The sequence below is a fragment of the Lemur catta genome, chromosome 13 (assembly GCF_020740605.2).
Source record: "Lemur catta isolate mLemCat1 chromosome 13, mLemCat1.pri, whole genome shotgun sequence".
Classification (NCBI taxonomy): Eukaryota; Metazoa; Chordata; class Mammalia; order Primates; family Lemuridae; genus Lemur; species Lemur catta.
The window spans coordinates 83,175,473-83,191,910 of record NC_059140.1 but is presented as its reverse complement, the minus strand read 5'-3'; the positions used below and the strand labels follow the sequence as shown (position 1 = coordinate 83,191,910).

Here is a 16,438-nt window from a genome sequence, read left to right as displayed (position 1 = left end):
CCAGCCTGGGCAACATAGCGAGACCCCGTCTCTAGAAGAAAACAAAGCAAATCTGCCAAACTCACCGAAGCAGAGAGTAGAACAGCGGTTGCCAGGGGCAACAAATAAATGAATAAATGCACATTTTATTTAAATTTTTATTTATTATTTTTGAGGCAGAGTCTCACTCTGTCACTCTGGGTAGAGCACCATGGTGTCAGCCCAGCTCACAGCAACCTCAAACTCCTGGGCTCAAGCGATCCTCCTGCCTCAGCCTCCCGAGGAGCTGGGACTACAGGCGTGTGCCACCATGCCTGGCCTAAATAAACATTTTAAAGAGAGTTTCTAAAAGTCTGGTCTTAGCACTGTATTCAAAAGGATGACTACAAGTGTTTCAGGGCTGCGAGGTCCCAAGAGTTGGACAAGAAGAGGTTTTCTTGCCTGGAGGGGCCCCGCGAGGTTGGCAGAGGAGGGGGGGCTGCCCTGGAGGGGCCGGAGTCGGGCCGGGCGCAGGCAGCGCGGCCCCAGCAGCTCCGGCCGCGTCACATCAGTCCAGTTGCTCAGTGAGGACAAAAGACAGGCTTGGGGGCCTGTGTCTGGCCTCCCACAGCTGAGCAAAGGACACCCTGAGTCTCAGCTGAGTCACCTGGGGATGGGCCATCATGTGGCTATTTTCCTGAACACAAGTGGGGACTGGCCTTCACTGTCCTCTGGTGAAGTTCGGTGATGCCATCCATTAAAGTTACGGTGATGCGCCGTCACGTCCCTGCACTCGCACATCCCCAAGGGCTGAATGGTGTCACCACTGAGGCCTGTGACTCTGCAGTGCCTGCCCCGCCTTCCAGCCCCACAGTCTCACCCGCCATCCGCAGTGTCCCCAGGGTGGCAGTGTCCCTGGAACCTCCTGCCACGGGGCTTGGGCAGTCGCCCCTTCTTCCCTGCCTGAGTCGTCCCTGCCGGCCTCCCAGGTCCCCCGGGGACGCCCCTCCGTGGTGTGTGACCCGCAGTGGGTTCCTCCGAGGACATCCCGCCAGCTCTTCTCAGGGCCCAATGCCCCCGACGGCTCCCCGATACCCCTTCGCCTGGCAGGTGGGCGCCCCAGAACTGAGGTGCTCTTGAGGCACTTCTGACTTCCAAGGGGCAGCAGCTTTTACCAAAAAGCCATCCGTTGGGTGGGGACCCCACAGAGGCCTGTTGTGGCCCAGGGCCCCTGGGACTGCGCAGCCTCCCGCCAGGGCACTGGGCCCTGGGCGATCACGTGGTCTCTCAGCCTCACCGCCTTGCCCAGAAAGGGCCGTGGGGGCGGCCGCGCATTCGCTCCCCCTGGTTCCCCTGCTGCAGGGAGACCGGCCGGCCGCTTTCCAGAAAGGGGCTGCCAGCAAGGTGCTCGTGTGGCCCTGGGGGTGAGCGCGGCACCTGCAGGAGACGGTGGTCCCCGTTTCCTGTTCCCAAACCTGGGCTGGGGCGAGGCTGGGAGACCCGCCCACTCTTCCTGGAGGGGGGCTGCCTCCTCTGACCTGCTCCGGCACAGAGTGCCCACAAGTGGGGGGGCCCCAGCGCAGGGACCTCGCCTGTGGCCTGTGTCCCACCCTCCAGGGCACGAGCTCAGGAGGGAGGCTGGAAGCCCGGAAGCCGAGGAGGTTTGGGGCACAAGATACTGAAGGAAGGGAAGCGGCAGTGGGACCGCGAGCTCCAGGAAGTGTGGCTCGGGCAGACTGGAGGGGGTTCCCGGCGTCTGCTCGGGTGGAGCAGCCCAGGCCAGGGTGTGAAGGGAAGAGACCCTGGGGGGGCCGCCCACCCGTCAGCTCCGGGCTATGAGTTGCGGGGAGCGGGGCCATGGCTGCTGCCGGGTGTCGCCCTGTCTGCAAGTTTGAGCTGAGACACCAGAGCACAGCCCAGGGCTCGCACCGTCTCGGAAGGAGGGGACAAGAGGGGACACCGTGCTTCTGAACTGAGCCCGACGCTTGGATAGTTTCTCTCAGAATCAGCAAACTAGGAACATCTGAGAAGCCGTATGGTTCTGCTGGGAGAAGCTGATGTCCTACAGCCTTCGGGGTGTGGACACAGGTGAGAATACAGACACGTGTCCCGTTTTAGGGGCCAGGTGGGCACGTTCTGCGAATTACTGAGAGGCTCCCTATTTAGCATTTGGAACATTCCAGCAAACCCAGGGTTCCCAAGTTAGTTTCCAAGGCCTGAGAGACGCGCGTGGAAGCCGGCAACGTCGGGACCGCATGCAGCCCGGGGACTTTTCCTCCTGGCCCACAGCGTCTGGGGGCCCTGGGTGCAGGCCTGTCCCCTGACGCTGGACGAGCCGATGTGCCCACTGTCCTAGACCTCCTGCTTTTGCCGGGTGGGGGGCTGAGGCCACCCGTTTACCACATTGCCAAAGCAAAATTCAAAATGCTAGGTTTGGGCAAATTCCCATGGCCTCCCAAGACAGGAAAAGCAGTCGAGTTGAGATGCGTTTTCTGTGCCAAGATACTGAAGTCTTAGGGCACAGCAGTGGGGACGGGGGCCACAGAGAAACCTGGAAGCCAGAGCTGCGCTGGGCACGGACAGGCCGGGACGGACCCCCGGGGCTGCCAGTCCCCCCCGGCTGCCAGTCCCCCCGGCTGCCAGTCCCTCCCTGCTGCCAGTCCCCCCTCCGCTGCCAGTGCCCCCCCGGCTGCCAGTCCCCCCCCCCCGGCTGCCAGTCTCCCCCCCCCCCCCCCCCCGGCTTCCAGTCCTTCCCCGCTGCCAGTCCCCCCCCCCCCGGCTGCCAGTCCCCCGGGCTGCCAGTCCCCCCTCCGCTGCCAGTGCCCCCCCCCGGCTGCCAGTCCCCCCCCCCCCCGCCTGCCAGTCCCCCCCGGCTGCCAGTCCCCCCCCAGGCTGCCAGTCCCCCCCCCCGGGGCTGCCAGTCCCCCCCTGGGCTGCCAGTCCCCCCCGCCTGCCAGTCCCCGCCCCCCCCCCCCGGGGCTGCCAGTCCCCCCCCCCACCCCGGCTGCCAGTCCCGGGCGCGCGGGGTCGGGGCAGGTCGGCGTCTCCCGTTTCCCGCCCGCCCAGGGCTCCCGGCTGGTTCGCGGCCTCAGCCCCAGCGGGAAGCAGGTAAGACTCGGTCTTTTTCTGCACAAAGACATGAAAACAGGAGTCAAATGTCCGAAGTCCGGTCCGCCCAGCACTGAGGTTTGCGGGAATCTCAGAAGAACCCGCAGGATCGCTCTGTAATCTTCGGTGCCGGCCTGGGGCCTGCGGAAGGCGCCCCTCCCCCTCCCCCCCCGCCGCCCTCATCCCACCGACACCCCATCCCCATCCCCCATCCCGGCCCCCGCACCCTCGGCCTGTGGAGGGAGGTGGCTCAACTCCGGCGGCCGCGGTCTCCGGGGGGCAGCAGCACGTCCAGCCGCACCCCCGGCACCCGCACCCCCGGCACCCACACCCCCGGCACCCGCACCCGGTACCCGCACCCCCGGTACCCGCACCCGGTACCCGCCCCCGGCACCCACACCCGGCACCCGCCCCCGGCACCCGCACCCCCGGCACCCGCCCCCGGCACCCGCGCCCCCGGTACCCGCACCCCCGGCACCCGCCCCCGGCACCCGCACCCCCGGCACCCGCCCCCCCGGCACCCGCCCCCGGTACCCGCACCCCCGGCACCCACACCCCCGGTACCCGCACCCGGTACCCGCACCCCCGGCACCCACACCCGGTACCCGCGCCCCCGGCACCCGCCCCCGGCACCCGCACCCCCGGCACCCGCACCCCCGGCACCCACACCCGGTACCCGCGCCCCCGGTACCCGCACCCGGTACCCGCACCCCCGGCACCCGCACCCCCGGCACCCACACCCGGTACCCGCACCCCCGGCACCCACACCCCCGGCACCCACACCCGGTACCCGCGCCCCCGGCACCCACGCCCCCGGCACCCACGCCCCCGGCACCCACACCCGGCACCCGCACCCCCGGCACCCACACCCGGTACCCGCACCCCCGGCACCCGCACCCGGTACCCGCACCCCCGGCACCCGCACCCCCGGCACCCACACCCGGTACCCGCGCCCCCGGTACCCGCACCCGGCACCCACACCCCGGCCTGTCCCCGCCTCCCCATCCCCCTCCCGGCCCCCCCGGACCCCTCCCTCCGCCCTCTCCCCGCCCCAAGCGCCGCCCCCGCCCGCCCCGCCCCTCCCCTGCCCGCGCCCGCGGCGCCGCCGGAAGGACTCGGGCGCCCGGGAGCGGGAGGCGCCCTCGGACCGCTGTCCCGGCTCTGCGCGCGGCCCCCGGCATGGAGGCCCCTGAGCGCTGGCAGACGGCGCGGGCGCGGGTCCCCAGGTGGGCGGCGCGGGGCCGGGGCGCGGGTCCCCAGGTGGGCGGCGCGGGGCCGGGGCGCGGGTCCCCAGGTGGGCGGCGCGGGGTCCCGCCCGAGTGGCCCGAGGGTCCCAGGTACCCAGGTGGGCGGCGCGGGTCCCGGGTCCCAGGGTGGGCGGCGCGGGGTCCCGCCCGAGTGGCCCGAGGGTCCCACGCAGGCTGGCGTCCTCCCCGCGGTCCCCGCCGTCCCGAGTCCCAGCGCACGTGCGCGCGGAAACTTTATTCGGAAACGCGGGTTTTTCTCCGCGTCGCAGGGTTGATCCGTACGGATTTGAGAGGCCCGGAGACTTTGACTACGCGGCGTACGAGGCGTTTTTTTCCGCCTACCTGGTGATACTCACTAGAAGAGCAATAAAATGGTCCAAACTGCTGAAGAGAAGCGGGCGCGTCCGGAAAAGCCCGACAGGTGAGTCCGGTTTGGCCCGCGCCGGCTGCGCACCGCGCGCCCCACCCTCGGGCCGGCGCAGAGTCCAAGGTCCAGCCGGGCGCGCGGGGGGCGCAGGGGGACCTGGGGGGTGCAGGGGGGTGGCTGGGGGCGCAGGGGGACCCAGGGGGTGCAGGGGGGTGGCTGGGGGCGCAGGGGGACCCGGGGGATGCAGGGGGACCCGGGGGATGCAGGGGGGTGGCTGGGGGCGCAGGGGGCCCAGGGGGTGGCTGGGGGCCCAGGGGGGCGCCCGTCCTGGGCTCGGGTAGGGGAGGGACGCACCTTCATTCCCCCTGAGACCAGCTTGCTCATCGGCGGCTTGAGGACCGTTCTTTCCAAACGGGACCACGCCTGGGGCACGAGAAGGATGCTTTCTTACTCCTTAAGTAGATGGAGAGTGTCCCCGGGGTCCTTGCCCCCCACTCCTGCACCCCTGCAGGCTTCCTCCTGCCCCAGAGCACCCTGCCTGCCTGCCTGCACTGGCCCGAGACTGATGTGCGGGACCCCTTCCGAGGTCTCTCCCCCAGGTCCCTCAAGGCCACCGTGGGGCGTCCATGTCCGGAATGGGCCCCGACCTGCCACCAGCATCCCGGGCCTTTCTCTCCTCACTCCGTCTGCCCCATGCAGACCTCACGTGTCTTTGCTTTCCTGCTGGGAGCTAAGACCCTCCCCGGCTGCAGGGGTTTTGCTTCCAGCGCTGCTAGACCCTTGGTGCCTGGAATGTGCTTGGCCGCGTGATCACTTCCGGGTGTCATCCGTGACCGTCTGCCTGCAGAGCTGCCCACAGCAGCAGGCAGACACGGAGGGGCCTTTGGTGCCTGTGGGGGGCGGTGAGGGCTTTGGAGGAAGTGTGGCCGTGGGGTCACGGGAGCTGCTAGTGGGAGCAAAGGGGGGTCTCGCCGGCTTCCTGCAGGGGTGGACAGTGATGCTGGCCGAGCTCCGGGACCCGAGTGTTAGGGACATGGGGAGGGCGCAAAGGGTAGAGGTGGCTGGGGCTGTGGCCAGGCCCAAGGGGGTCCTAAGCCATGGCGGGAGGGGGCAAGGTCAATGTTTGCTTTCAGAGAGGTTGGTGGATGGGCCCAGGGGCTCTGGGCGCTGCATGGGAGGGGGTGGAGGGGTCTCCCCAGACTTGCTGAACTTGGGGACTTAGTGGTGGTCAGAGCCCACCCTCCTGGGGACTGTCACTGGGGGGGGCTGTCAGCTGTCGCTGTGCGGAGGCTCCGCTGGGTCTCCCTGAACTTGGCTAAACTAACGCTTCATAAAATCATGGAGCCGGAAGGACCTCCAAGGCTGGTAGTTTCGGCCTTCCGGAACCTGGAGCTGAGCTCCTCTGTGAGTCCTGAGAGCCCGTCCCATGGCACCTCTGTGTGTTGACACGTGTCCAGCAGAACGGCTGCCTTTATTTTTTCTTTTTGGTTTATTCTTAAAAGTCGATTGGTCTTTTAATTTTAAAAAGTTACATGTAATTCTGTAAACTGTATACCTAAAAAACAAGATAAGCACAGGTAAACATTTTGATCATGCCAAAGGATACAGAATGAAATTGAGTTTCTCTCCCATCCCTGGCCCCGTGTCCTGCAGAGGGGTCGCTGGGGACCGTCCTCACGGCTCCCCAGGAACAGACGTGTGCGGGTGCGGACGCACCACGGCCCGCCGTGACCACAGAGGCCGCTGAGTGGAGGTCACTCTGCACTTGCGGCCAGAGCAGAGGACGCGAGAGGCCAATCTGCTCAGAAACCTTTGTTTTTACGGAAAACACAAGTGCACGTCCACTCCCCCCTGTCTGGTTTTGTCACAGGGGTCTCTCTTGAGCGCTGCGGGTGTTGTCTCTGTTTTCTAATGGGGGCGGTTCCCGTGGAGCAGGAACGGGCAACTGGAAACAACTGAATGCAGAATCCTCCCAGATCTTCATTCTTTCCCCCCAGGCCTCTGCAGGGATCTTGCTCCCAATTCGCAGTTTCGTTTTTGCTTTTGTTCTTTTTGAGCCCTTGTCTCTGTCAACTCCTTCTAAAAATTCAACTTGGTTTTTATCGAAGTAACAGCTTTGTTTTTTGCTTTAGTATTTCTTTGATTTGTGCGATGTTGTTGTTGTTTTTTGTTTTTTGTTTTGGAGACAGAGTCTCACTCTGTTGCCCGGGCTAGAGTGAGTGCCGTGGCGTCAGCCTCACTCACAGCAACCTCAAACTCCTGGGCTCAAGCGATCCTTCTGCCTCAGCCTCCTGAGTAGCTGGGACTACAGGCATGCGCCACCATGCCCAGCTAATTTTTTCTATATATATATTTTTAGTTGTCCAGATAATTTATTTCTATTTTTAGTAGAGACGGGGTCTCCCTCTTGCTCAGGCTGGTCTCGAACTCCTGAGCTCAAACCATCCACCCGCCTCGGCCTCCCAGAGGGCTAGGATTACAGGCGGGAGCCACTGTGCCCAGCCGATCTGTGCAGTGTTAATTGGACTGTGTAATTATGGTGACGAGTACAACTGGCACAGATGGGTCTGGGAGCAGATACGCCCACCTGGTTCCCCGAGAGTCTTCAGCCGGGGGATGGCAGCCGCGGGCCGGGTGCCCGTGAGCACCACCAGCCTGTGCCAGTCTTGCCCGACGTTCTGGCCCCGGGTGATCCTGCTGGAGGTGTGCGGGATCCAGGGTCCAGCACGCACGTGCGGCCGGGCCTGGGTCCTGGTGTGACCCAGTGGGAGCCTGTGAGTGGTGGCAGTGGCCCCTGGAGCGTGGGCAGGTTGCTCAGAGCTGGAAGTCTGGGGTTTCCTGCCACACGCTCTGGGCTGGCTATGGGACAGTCAGGTTGGTGACAGCCTCAGGACAGAGACTGCTGGCACAGGACAGCCCCGGGGCTGGGTTTGGGGACCACCCTTGCATTTCCACAGCCACACCCCAATCTCCTCTTTGATCCAGTTCTGCACCTTCTCTTGTTTGAGGCCCATTGTTCTTCTCTTCTCTTCCTGGCAGATGTTCCCTCTGCTCCGTATCTGGGCTCATCTGGGCGTCCAGCGTGTGCTAAGGTGACAGCTGTGATGCCTTGTGCCCGATCATGCCGATTGTGAGCACAGTAAATATTTCCTTTTTCTTTTCTTTTCCCGTCGCTAATGCATAACAGGAGCCCTAAGAAGGCAGCTGACTGTTTCTCCCCAGCCGAGAAAGACTGAGTTCCGCAAACCCCACCCTCCTGGTCCCGGGCCCTGCCCGGCGTGGTGGGAAGGGTGTCCGCAGCGACAAGCGTCAGGGCCTGTGCTCGTTTGGGACCTGACCGGTGGCTTAGATGTTAGCACCACCCAAATCAAAATTAAGCTGCAAGACCATATTTTCAAAGACAAACACCAGAAAACTGGGGATTTGCCTGACTTTGTTGGGGCAGACAGGTGGAAGTCAACTCTCTGGGATGTAGCTTTTTTTTTTTTTAAATTTAAATAGACGTCAGCGTGCATCGCACTCCTGGAGGGAAATTGGGCTGAATCCTCAGTGTCTTGGGTAGAATCTCAGAACTAAAACCAAGCGCGTGTCGTCTGGGGCCGTCGTGGTGTGGAGAGACGGAGGCACTGAGAGCGCTGGCACGCGGGCTGCTGGACCGCGGAGGCTCCCGCGAGGTGTGCTGTGGCCGCCGGTGGGGGGCGTGTCTGTCTCTGTCCTCCGGGTTCTGCCCTCAGGGGCTCGGCACTTGCCGCCTCCCGGTGCCCCGTGGCGTGGGTGCTGGTGGGCAGAGGGCTCTGTCCTTCCAGTTTGCATTTAGAGGCGCGTGTGCAGTGACCGTGTGTCGCAGCTCAGCTGGGAATGTGAGTCAATGCGGTTTCACTCCATAGAGCTTTACATTTCTTGTTGTTGTTGTTTTTCCCCAAGGCAGAATCTCATTCTGTCTCCCAGGCTGGTGCGCAGTGACGTCGTCGTAGCTCACTGTGACCCCCCACTCCTGGGCTCAAGCATCCTCCCGCCTCGGCCCCTTGGGTAGCTGGGACTGCAGGCATGTGCCACCACGCCCGGCCTATTGTGCTTTTCTTGCCTGTGGCCTATAAAGTTACCGTGGTTTTTCATAATTACACGTACGATTATATACATAAGTACATCTGGTGCTTCACATATTTTGTTTTATGGCAGCTTGCAGAATTTCACTAATGGCACCTGATTTTCCCCCAAAGTATGGTTTCTTTTAAAATAATGGTATTTACTATACAGTCTCAAAGGAAGACAGCAAAGCTTTAAATATTTGCTTTGAAAATTAACTGCTGTGCAGGTCAAAGCCGTGGAGGCACAACGCAGCCCATGGGTCTGACGTGGGTAACGTGGACGTCGGACTCGGGAGCCTGTCACCTGCCTCGCGAGTGGCCCCGTGTTGCTGAGTGCAGGTGGCTCCTGGGTTGTGGCTTCTGTTCCTGTTTTATGGTCACTAGAAAATAATTTGCAGATGTTTATTGTCAATAAAAATATCCCCACAAAATGAAGTGGGTTCTGGGCAGAGACTGCACGAGGAGGGCTCCTGTCTCCCGGGTGCCCTGGACTTGGCGTCTCTCCCGTGCCCCTCGCCGGTTTGCAGCCTCCGCTCCGTGTGGCTGCCCAGAGCTTTCCGGAGCCTCGGCTGACCACAGCCCGCTGCTTCTCCAACGCTCTGGTTGGGCGGGTGCCTGAGGCCCCCACCTGTCCCTCCCGGCCTGTGCTTGGCCCTCTGCCCCTGGCCCCCCCTCTGGGAGGGCAGCAGGTGTGGGGGGGGACGGGGGGGGGGCGCAGCCTCTGTGGCCTGGGGGGGGCCCAGGCGTGAGCCCGCAGCCTGGTCCTGGGCAGTGGCATGGACGTGCCTGCGGTGGTTGCCGGCTGGTTTGTGCTCCGTTTGTGGCGGGAGCGGCATGTTACGGGGCATGTGCCGGCTTTGGTGGCGACACCCAAGGTTTTGGGTCTCCCCTATTCAATCTAGGAAGAGGAGGGGCGAGAGCCGAAAGCCTGGGAGTGAGCGCTCGCCCAGGGAGCCCCTCCCCGCGCTGGGCTCACGCGGCCTCGTCCCCTCCCGGTTTCAGTGAAGCGCTACGTCCGCAAAGGGGTCCCGCTGGAGCACCGCGCCCACGTCTGGATGGCGCTGAGTGGAGCCCAGGCCCGGATGGACGGGAACCCCGGCTACTACCAGCACCTGCTCCAGGGGGAGGGAGAGCCCGGCCTGCGGGATGCCGTCAGCACAGGTGAGCGAGCCGCCGACTGGGGAGCAGCCGGGTGGTTCCCGGCCGGCCGTGGAGCCGCGGGGCCGAGGAGCGGCTTGTGTTGACGCAGCAGCTGTCATGGGAAATCACACATGTCTCAAAGGAAAAGTCAAAACCGAAGCGATGGTGACAGTGGGGGGACAGTGTGTGTGCACCTCGCTAGCCGACGAGGAACGCGGGGCCAGGCGCCTGTGATCCCAGCGCTCTGGGAGGCCGGGGCGGGAGGATCGCTCGAGGCTGGGAGTCCGAGACCAGCCTGAGCGGCATGGAGACCTCGTCTTTACAACCAGTTTAAGAGAAAAACGATAATAAGGCGAGGTTTCTTCCAGAAGAGTCTCTCGGGAGAGTGAGAAAAAGCCTCGGGAGCCGCCGTGCGTTTGTGTCACACGGTCGTACCTGCCTGGGGACGCGGCTGCTTCGGCCTCTGACTTCCTCGTCCTCCAGTTTCACGCAGGCATGGAGGCGCCAGCTCTCAACAGTTCAGAGTCCAAATAAACAGTTTAATCTAAATTCAATAATCAGATTTTTAGTAAATACATCTGCCCTTGTTCTGTTAGTGATTTTTGAGAAATATAAATGGAAGCACATAATACTCAGTTGTTTTTTAAAGTCCGGTTGCTTTAAAGTGCTGAGCAGCCGGAATGACGTCTGAGGGGGCCGCGCTGTGTCCTGCTTGTGGAGCCATCGCGGCCATGGTCCCGGGACAGACGTCCGGCCTGGTGGCGTCCCTCGCGGGGAGCGCAGAGCTGGGGGGAGGGCCGCGTACGTTAGTTACATAGGATGCTGCTGTTTGAAAACTGCATCTGAGGCTCTGTTGAGTGCGGCTTTGGATGAATTTTTCTTAATTCTAAAACATACAAAACAGAATTTACCATTTCATCTTCCCAAACTAAAACTTTGTCCCCGTTAAACATCGGCCTGTGCCCAGCGGCCTCCACTTTCTGTCTCCGGATCTGACCCCCTGGGGGCCGCGTGGCGCGTCCACTCCTGCCGGGCTTGTGCCACTCCGCGCGGCCTCCCCGGGTTGTGGTGTCAGCTTGTGTCAGAACGTCCCCCTCGGTGGCCGACTTCTATGCCGCAGTGTCTGGACCACGCTTGTTCATCCGTGTGTCCAGGGGACATGTGTGTTCTCCCACCTGGCTGCGTGCGCGTCTGCCCGGAGGCGGGGCTGCTGCGCTCGACTTTCTGAGGCATCTGGATGGTGTCCGATGGCGACCGGACGCAGGTGTTTCACACGCAGGGAGCCGGCGTCACGCCACATGCGCCACAGGAACGTGGGCAGAAGCGCGTCCGCCCTGCAACCTTTCTGCAAGAGTGACGTCACCAAACATGCGGGGAAACTCCTCGTGACAAATGCCACCCGGCAGTGGACACAGCTGCTCACTCTGGTCTGAAGTAGCAAAAACATTCTCGTTTCCCCGCGGCTCATTCCTTTTTTTGCAATGTTTAGAATTCTGGGGGAAAAGTCTCTTTTGCAAAAGACACGCAGAGGAGTCATGTGCCCCGAGGCACTAAGCCCAGGGCTGCCCACTTCTAGCTGCATGTGAGCAAAGGCGGGCGTGGGCCGGCGCTGGGAGCACAATGGCAGGTGCGTGTTCTGCAGCCGCCGTGGGGAGACCTGTGTCGGAGGGGACGGGGGGTTTCGTCAGGCACGGCTGTGACCTGGCAGGCAGCGCGGCGGTTCCCGTGGGCTGCATCCTCCCCGTCCATGCAGGCAGCTCGGCTCCGGCGGGCTGTGGCGTGGGGCGGGGCGAGGCTTAGCCTGTGACCCACACGCCTCTGGTCTCCCCGCACAGTGTGGCGTGGCCGGGGCCACCGTTGGGCTAAGAGGGGCCGTGGCCGGACGGACGGGGGAGGGCGCGGTCGAGGAGGCGGTTGTCTGCTGAGGGGCTGCAGGGGGCGACCGCGGTCGAGCCGGAAGCTGAACTCGGGGCTCAGCGTTCGGTTTAGACCGTTGATCTCTGGACGGGCCTCTCGGTGCACTCTGCGTGCTCACGTCTCTGACCTTCAGAACCGGGACTCCCCGAGTTCCCCCGTGCTCCCTGGTCTTCGCGCTGGACCCTCCGCAGCCAAGAGTCCACCTGCCACCCCCACGTGGAGGGGACGGAGGGGCCCCCCGCCGCCCCAGGGCCGCCCCTCCTGCCTGGCGGTGCGGAGGCCGCGTGTGAGGAGGAGCCGCCTGTCCGGGCCTTTCTTGTGGCGATTCAGACGTGCAGCTGGGTCGGAACCGCTCCCTGGGCGCGGGACAGCCCTCGTGCCGCTCGGGCAGCTGCGGAAGGGGCGTGAGGCCGCGTGGAGCTGCCGCCTCTGAGTAATTCTCGCTACGAATTTCCGTGCAGACCTGAACCGGACCTTCCCGGACAACGTGAGGTTCCAGAAGGCGGCGGAGCCCTGTCTGCAGCAGGCCCTGTACAACGTGCTGGTGGCCTACGGGCGGCACAACCGGGCCGTGGGCTACTGCCAGGTGAGCGCGCCGTCGGGAACGAGCTCGCGGCAGGACGCCCTCGGGGTCCCGGCTGGGTCTTCGCGGTCACTGCCGCTCTCCAGCCCCCTGGGTCGCAGCCCCTCGCGGAAGGCCCTGCCTCTGTTTCCCAGCCGGGAAGGCTGGGGACGGCGACTTGACCTGCGTCAGGCGGAAGGCGGGGTGAGGGTGGGGACTTGGCAGTGGGGGTGGGGTAAGTGAGCGCAGAGGACAGAGGTTGCGGGCCTGGTTGCCTCCTTGCGGATCACGTGTGGACACGTGTGTGGCAGGCGTGTGCCGGGGCGGGCGCCGCCTCCTTTGAGGTCGTCTCTAGGCGTCTGAGCCCCGAGCAGGGCGAGCCCGGCGCGTGTCGGCGCCCCGACTCCGGCCGCCCATGCTGGCTGTGCCGTGCGGACCCATGTCTCGCTCCTCCCTGAGGCCGTCTCGGCCGGGCGTGTGTCTGAGGGACGCTTTTGTCCATGACCGGGTGGCAAGAAGGGCAGAGCTAGCCGTGCAGTCTGCCTCTCCCGTGTGCGTGCACACGTGTGTGATGCCTGCACTTGTCTGTGAGTCGTGCCGTTCCTGTGTCTGGGGCCATGCAGGGCAGGGGTGGCCTCAGTGTGGCGGGCGCGAGAGTCCGGCCCCTGCGAGGGTGTCCGGGAGAGCATGCACCGCGTGACCGCCTGTGTGGCATGTGACGGCCGTATGGTGCATGACACCCCATGTGGTGTGTGATGACTCGTGCACCGTGTGACAGCCTGTGCACCGTGTGACGGCCCATGTGCCGCATGTGATGGCCTATGTGGTGTGTGATGGCCCGTGTGCGGCGCGTGATGGCCCGTGACGGCCCGTGTGGCGTGAGCCCTAGATGCTGGGAGTGCTGAGCCCTGGCGGCCGCGGGGCTGGAAGGCGGCTGGCCCTGCCCCGGCTTCGCCGGCTCCCGGGGGCGGAGGCGGGGTTAGGTTACGAGGACAGCGGAGGAAAGCTGTCATCATGGTCAGTTTCCCTCTGACAGCGAAGGTGACAGTTCCGGAAACACAGCGCAAGAGCCCGAGGCAGAATGCCTGGCTCACTGCGTACGTCTGAGCAGACGTGTGCCGAGGTCGGGTGGGTTTAGCGGTTTGCATCCCGGGCACAGCTGTGGGGAGCGAGTGGCCCCGGGATGGGGGGGGGGGCGTGTGGCGGGGGCGGGGACCAGCTGCAGAGGCCGCTCACCCGGAAAGCGCGTCTGGCCTCCCCTTGCTCCGCCACACGCCGGTGGTTCCTGCGTAGTCGGAAAGCTGGGCGCACCCTCCTCCTCCTCACGCTGAACTCCTGGCCCTCTCGGCTCTCGCTCCTGGTGTTGCCTTACCGTCCAGGAACGAGAACTCGGCCTGTGGGAGCTGAGGCAAAATTGCCGAGAACCTGTCCTTAGCTCGTTTACTGTTCTTTTGGGTTCTAATAAATAGCTTTGTTTCAAGAACACTCACGTAGCCGGGACAGTGGGGCACGCCTGCAGTCCAGCCACTCCGGAGGCCAAGGCTGGAGGATCACTTGAGCCCAGGGGTTCAGGGCCAGCCTGGACAGCACAGTGAGACCCCATTTCTAAGTACACACATGATTTTATATGCTAGCATGAGGCCAGAGCTCTACTGGCTTTCGGAACACACGTGTACACACGTGTGTGCATGGGTGTGCACGTACCTGTTTCTTGGGGGGGCTGTAGCAGGACCACAGTACGGGGGCTTGAGCAGCAGGGGGGGTTCTCAGTGCTGGAGGCCGGAAGTCAGACCAAGGGCAGGGCCTGTTCCGGCCCCTGCGGCTCCTGGTGGCTTCCCACCGTCACTCCGATCTCTGCCACCATCCTCACGTGGCCTCCCTGTGCGTGTCTCTGTCCACATCTCCCCTTTCTAAGGACACTGGGCCTGCGGGGTTGGGGCCACCCAGCTGCGCTGCGACCGTGGCTGAAGCTGCACCTGCCCCGGCCCCTCCTCAGCCCGGCCCTTTGTGTCTCCAGCATGAGAACCCGGGGTGGGGACACGGCTCAGCCCATGACATACGTGTGGAGCCGGGGTGGGGACACGGCTCGCCCCACGGCATACGTGTGGAGCCGGGGTGGGGACACGGCTCGCCCCACAGCATATGTGTGGAGCCGCGTGGTGCACACCTGACCCTGGGTTCTGCTTCCTTCTTCCCGGGGTCGTCTCTGCTGGTGCAGTCCCAGGCGCGATGACACACTCCCCACACGAGCTGCTCCTGGGGTCTGCGTGCCGGTGCCGGTGCCGGGCGTGCGAGGCCGTGTGCGCCTTGGCCCTCGGTGACTGTCGCCACGTCCGCCTGGTGCCACAGCCCCTGCGCCTGTCCGGGTTTTGTGTCGTGTTGATCACGCTGGTTGGCAAGAGCTGGATTTTTTACTTATTACTAGAAAAATGCATATTTACTTCAGAAAATACAGACGGGCAAAAAAGAAGAAAATGGAAGTGGTGTGAGACCCGTCTCCCAGAAAGATGCTGCCTGGCCGTGGGGCCCTCAGAGGGGTCATGCGGTGTCTGCTGGCAACACCGCCTGGGGCATGCGTGTGCATGGGTTTCCCGCACCCCGTGTGTCAGGCCTCGGTGGTTAAATTCCTCAGAAACCAGTGCGAGTTGTGTTAGCAGGGGCTGCTGTCAGGTGGAGACGTGGTCTTTGATGTTGGTGTTCCAGGGCTGTGTTCGGAGGGGTTTGCCTCTTTCCTTTTGCTTTTTTCACGTAGATGTGCTAACCGCATCCTAGACGGGAGGTGCTTAGTCTCTCTCAAGTTACGAAAGAACGTTCGAGAATTAGCGAGTTTTAGGGGTCACTCAGCAACCAGGTGACTATGGAGCCACATGGTGGTTTAAAACTGAGTGTGGCTTTCTGTTTCTCTGTTTTCTAATTGCAGGGAATGAACTTCATAGCAGGATACCTGATTCTCGTCACGGGGGATGAAGAGGAATCCTTCTGGCTGCTGGACGCTCTTGTCGGGAGGATTCTGCCCGGTACGTGGGGCCCTGCCGGAGCCCGGACTCTCCTTGTCCGGTGCTGCCAAAGCGATTCTGCCCACACGGCGAGATTTCATTAAGACATAATTAAATTGTTTGGGAGTTGAAGTTAACAAACGTCCTTCTGCGGTGGAGTTACAGGGGACGGTGTGTGGCTGGGTCCCAGCGGCGGCAGCTGGTCACGGTGGCCGGGGACGCCCGCCCTCTGTGCCAGAGCCGGACGTGGCTGGGCCGCAGGTCGGGCTCTTCTGCCCGTGGCCGGCGCCTCTCGCATCGGGCCGGCAGGCCGTGCTGTCCTCGGCGTCGGTCACACGATCTCTGAGGGGTTGACTCAGCTTCGTGCCTGCGTGTGAGTCCCTGAGTCCTAGTGAGAGCGCAGTGATGCTCAGCCGTGATCACTTTTTAAGGTGAAAGTCATTCTTTGCAAGTCTTTCCACTTTCCTGTTTACTAGGAAATATTTAGTTAAATAAAAATTAACGATGTGTCTGTTGGTAAATAAGCTGCACCCCAGTTTCAGGAGAGCTCGGTGCAGACGACCCGCGGCGTGGGGTCACTCTGGGGGACATGGAGCCAGAGCCGTCGGGCAGGGCGGGCGGGGGACTGTCAGCCTCCCCAGCCGGGCTGTGGCACCGGGTCGCGGGCTCAGCCTGTGGGGCCACGGCCGCCCGGCCAGTCCCGGTGCTGAGGACGCGGGAGGGCCGGGTTCCCGCGGAGCTGCACGCATGTATGTCCTCGTTCCGTCCCTGGAGCAGCCCTGCGGACACAGCAGCAAACGTGTCTCCCGGACGAGGAAGCCGCTGGCCTGAGCAGCTCAGTGGTGGCTTCAAATCCGAGGCCTGGCAGGTGTCCTTGCTGGGGAGACGCACTTGCCGAGATTCGGGGGACACACGCTACCCCTGCCCCGGGGGCCCTGCTGGTCTGCAGGTGCAGAGAGGCGGGTGCCAGAGGCCGGCCTGGGCGGAGCCCCAGGAGGGAGCCGGCTGAGACCCTGGGGCGGGAGAGGAGCCGCCGACCTTGTGGCCGTGGGCAG

General features: G+C 63.6%; 1 protein-coding gene across 3 annotated transcripts in view; it reads left to right on the top strand.

Annotated features, from left to right (window-relative positions):
- The first annotated feature begins 4,199 nt into the window (after nt 1-4,199).
- Nucleotides 4,200-16,438, top strand: part of GRTP1 (growth hormone regulated TBC protein 1) — a 26,968-nt gene continuing 14,729 nt past the window's right edge. For all 3 annotated transcript variants that reach the window (XM_045566691.1, XM_045566689.1, XM_045566690.1), the window contains exons 1-5: nt 4,200-4,292; nt 4,583-4,734; nt 9,771-9,929; nt 12,287-12,411; nt 15,308-15,404. In XM_045566691.1, the coding sequence (XP_045422647.1) occupies nt 4,246-4,292; nt 4,583-4,734; nt 9,771-9,929; nt 12,287-12,411; nt 15,308-15,404 (580 nt within the window). In that variant the 5' untranslated portion in view covers nt 4,200-4,245. The remainder of the gene's footprint in view (nt 4,293-4,582; nt 4,735-9,770; nt 9,930-12,286; nt 12,412-15,307; nt 15,405-16,438) is intronic.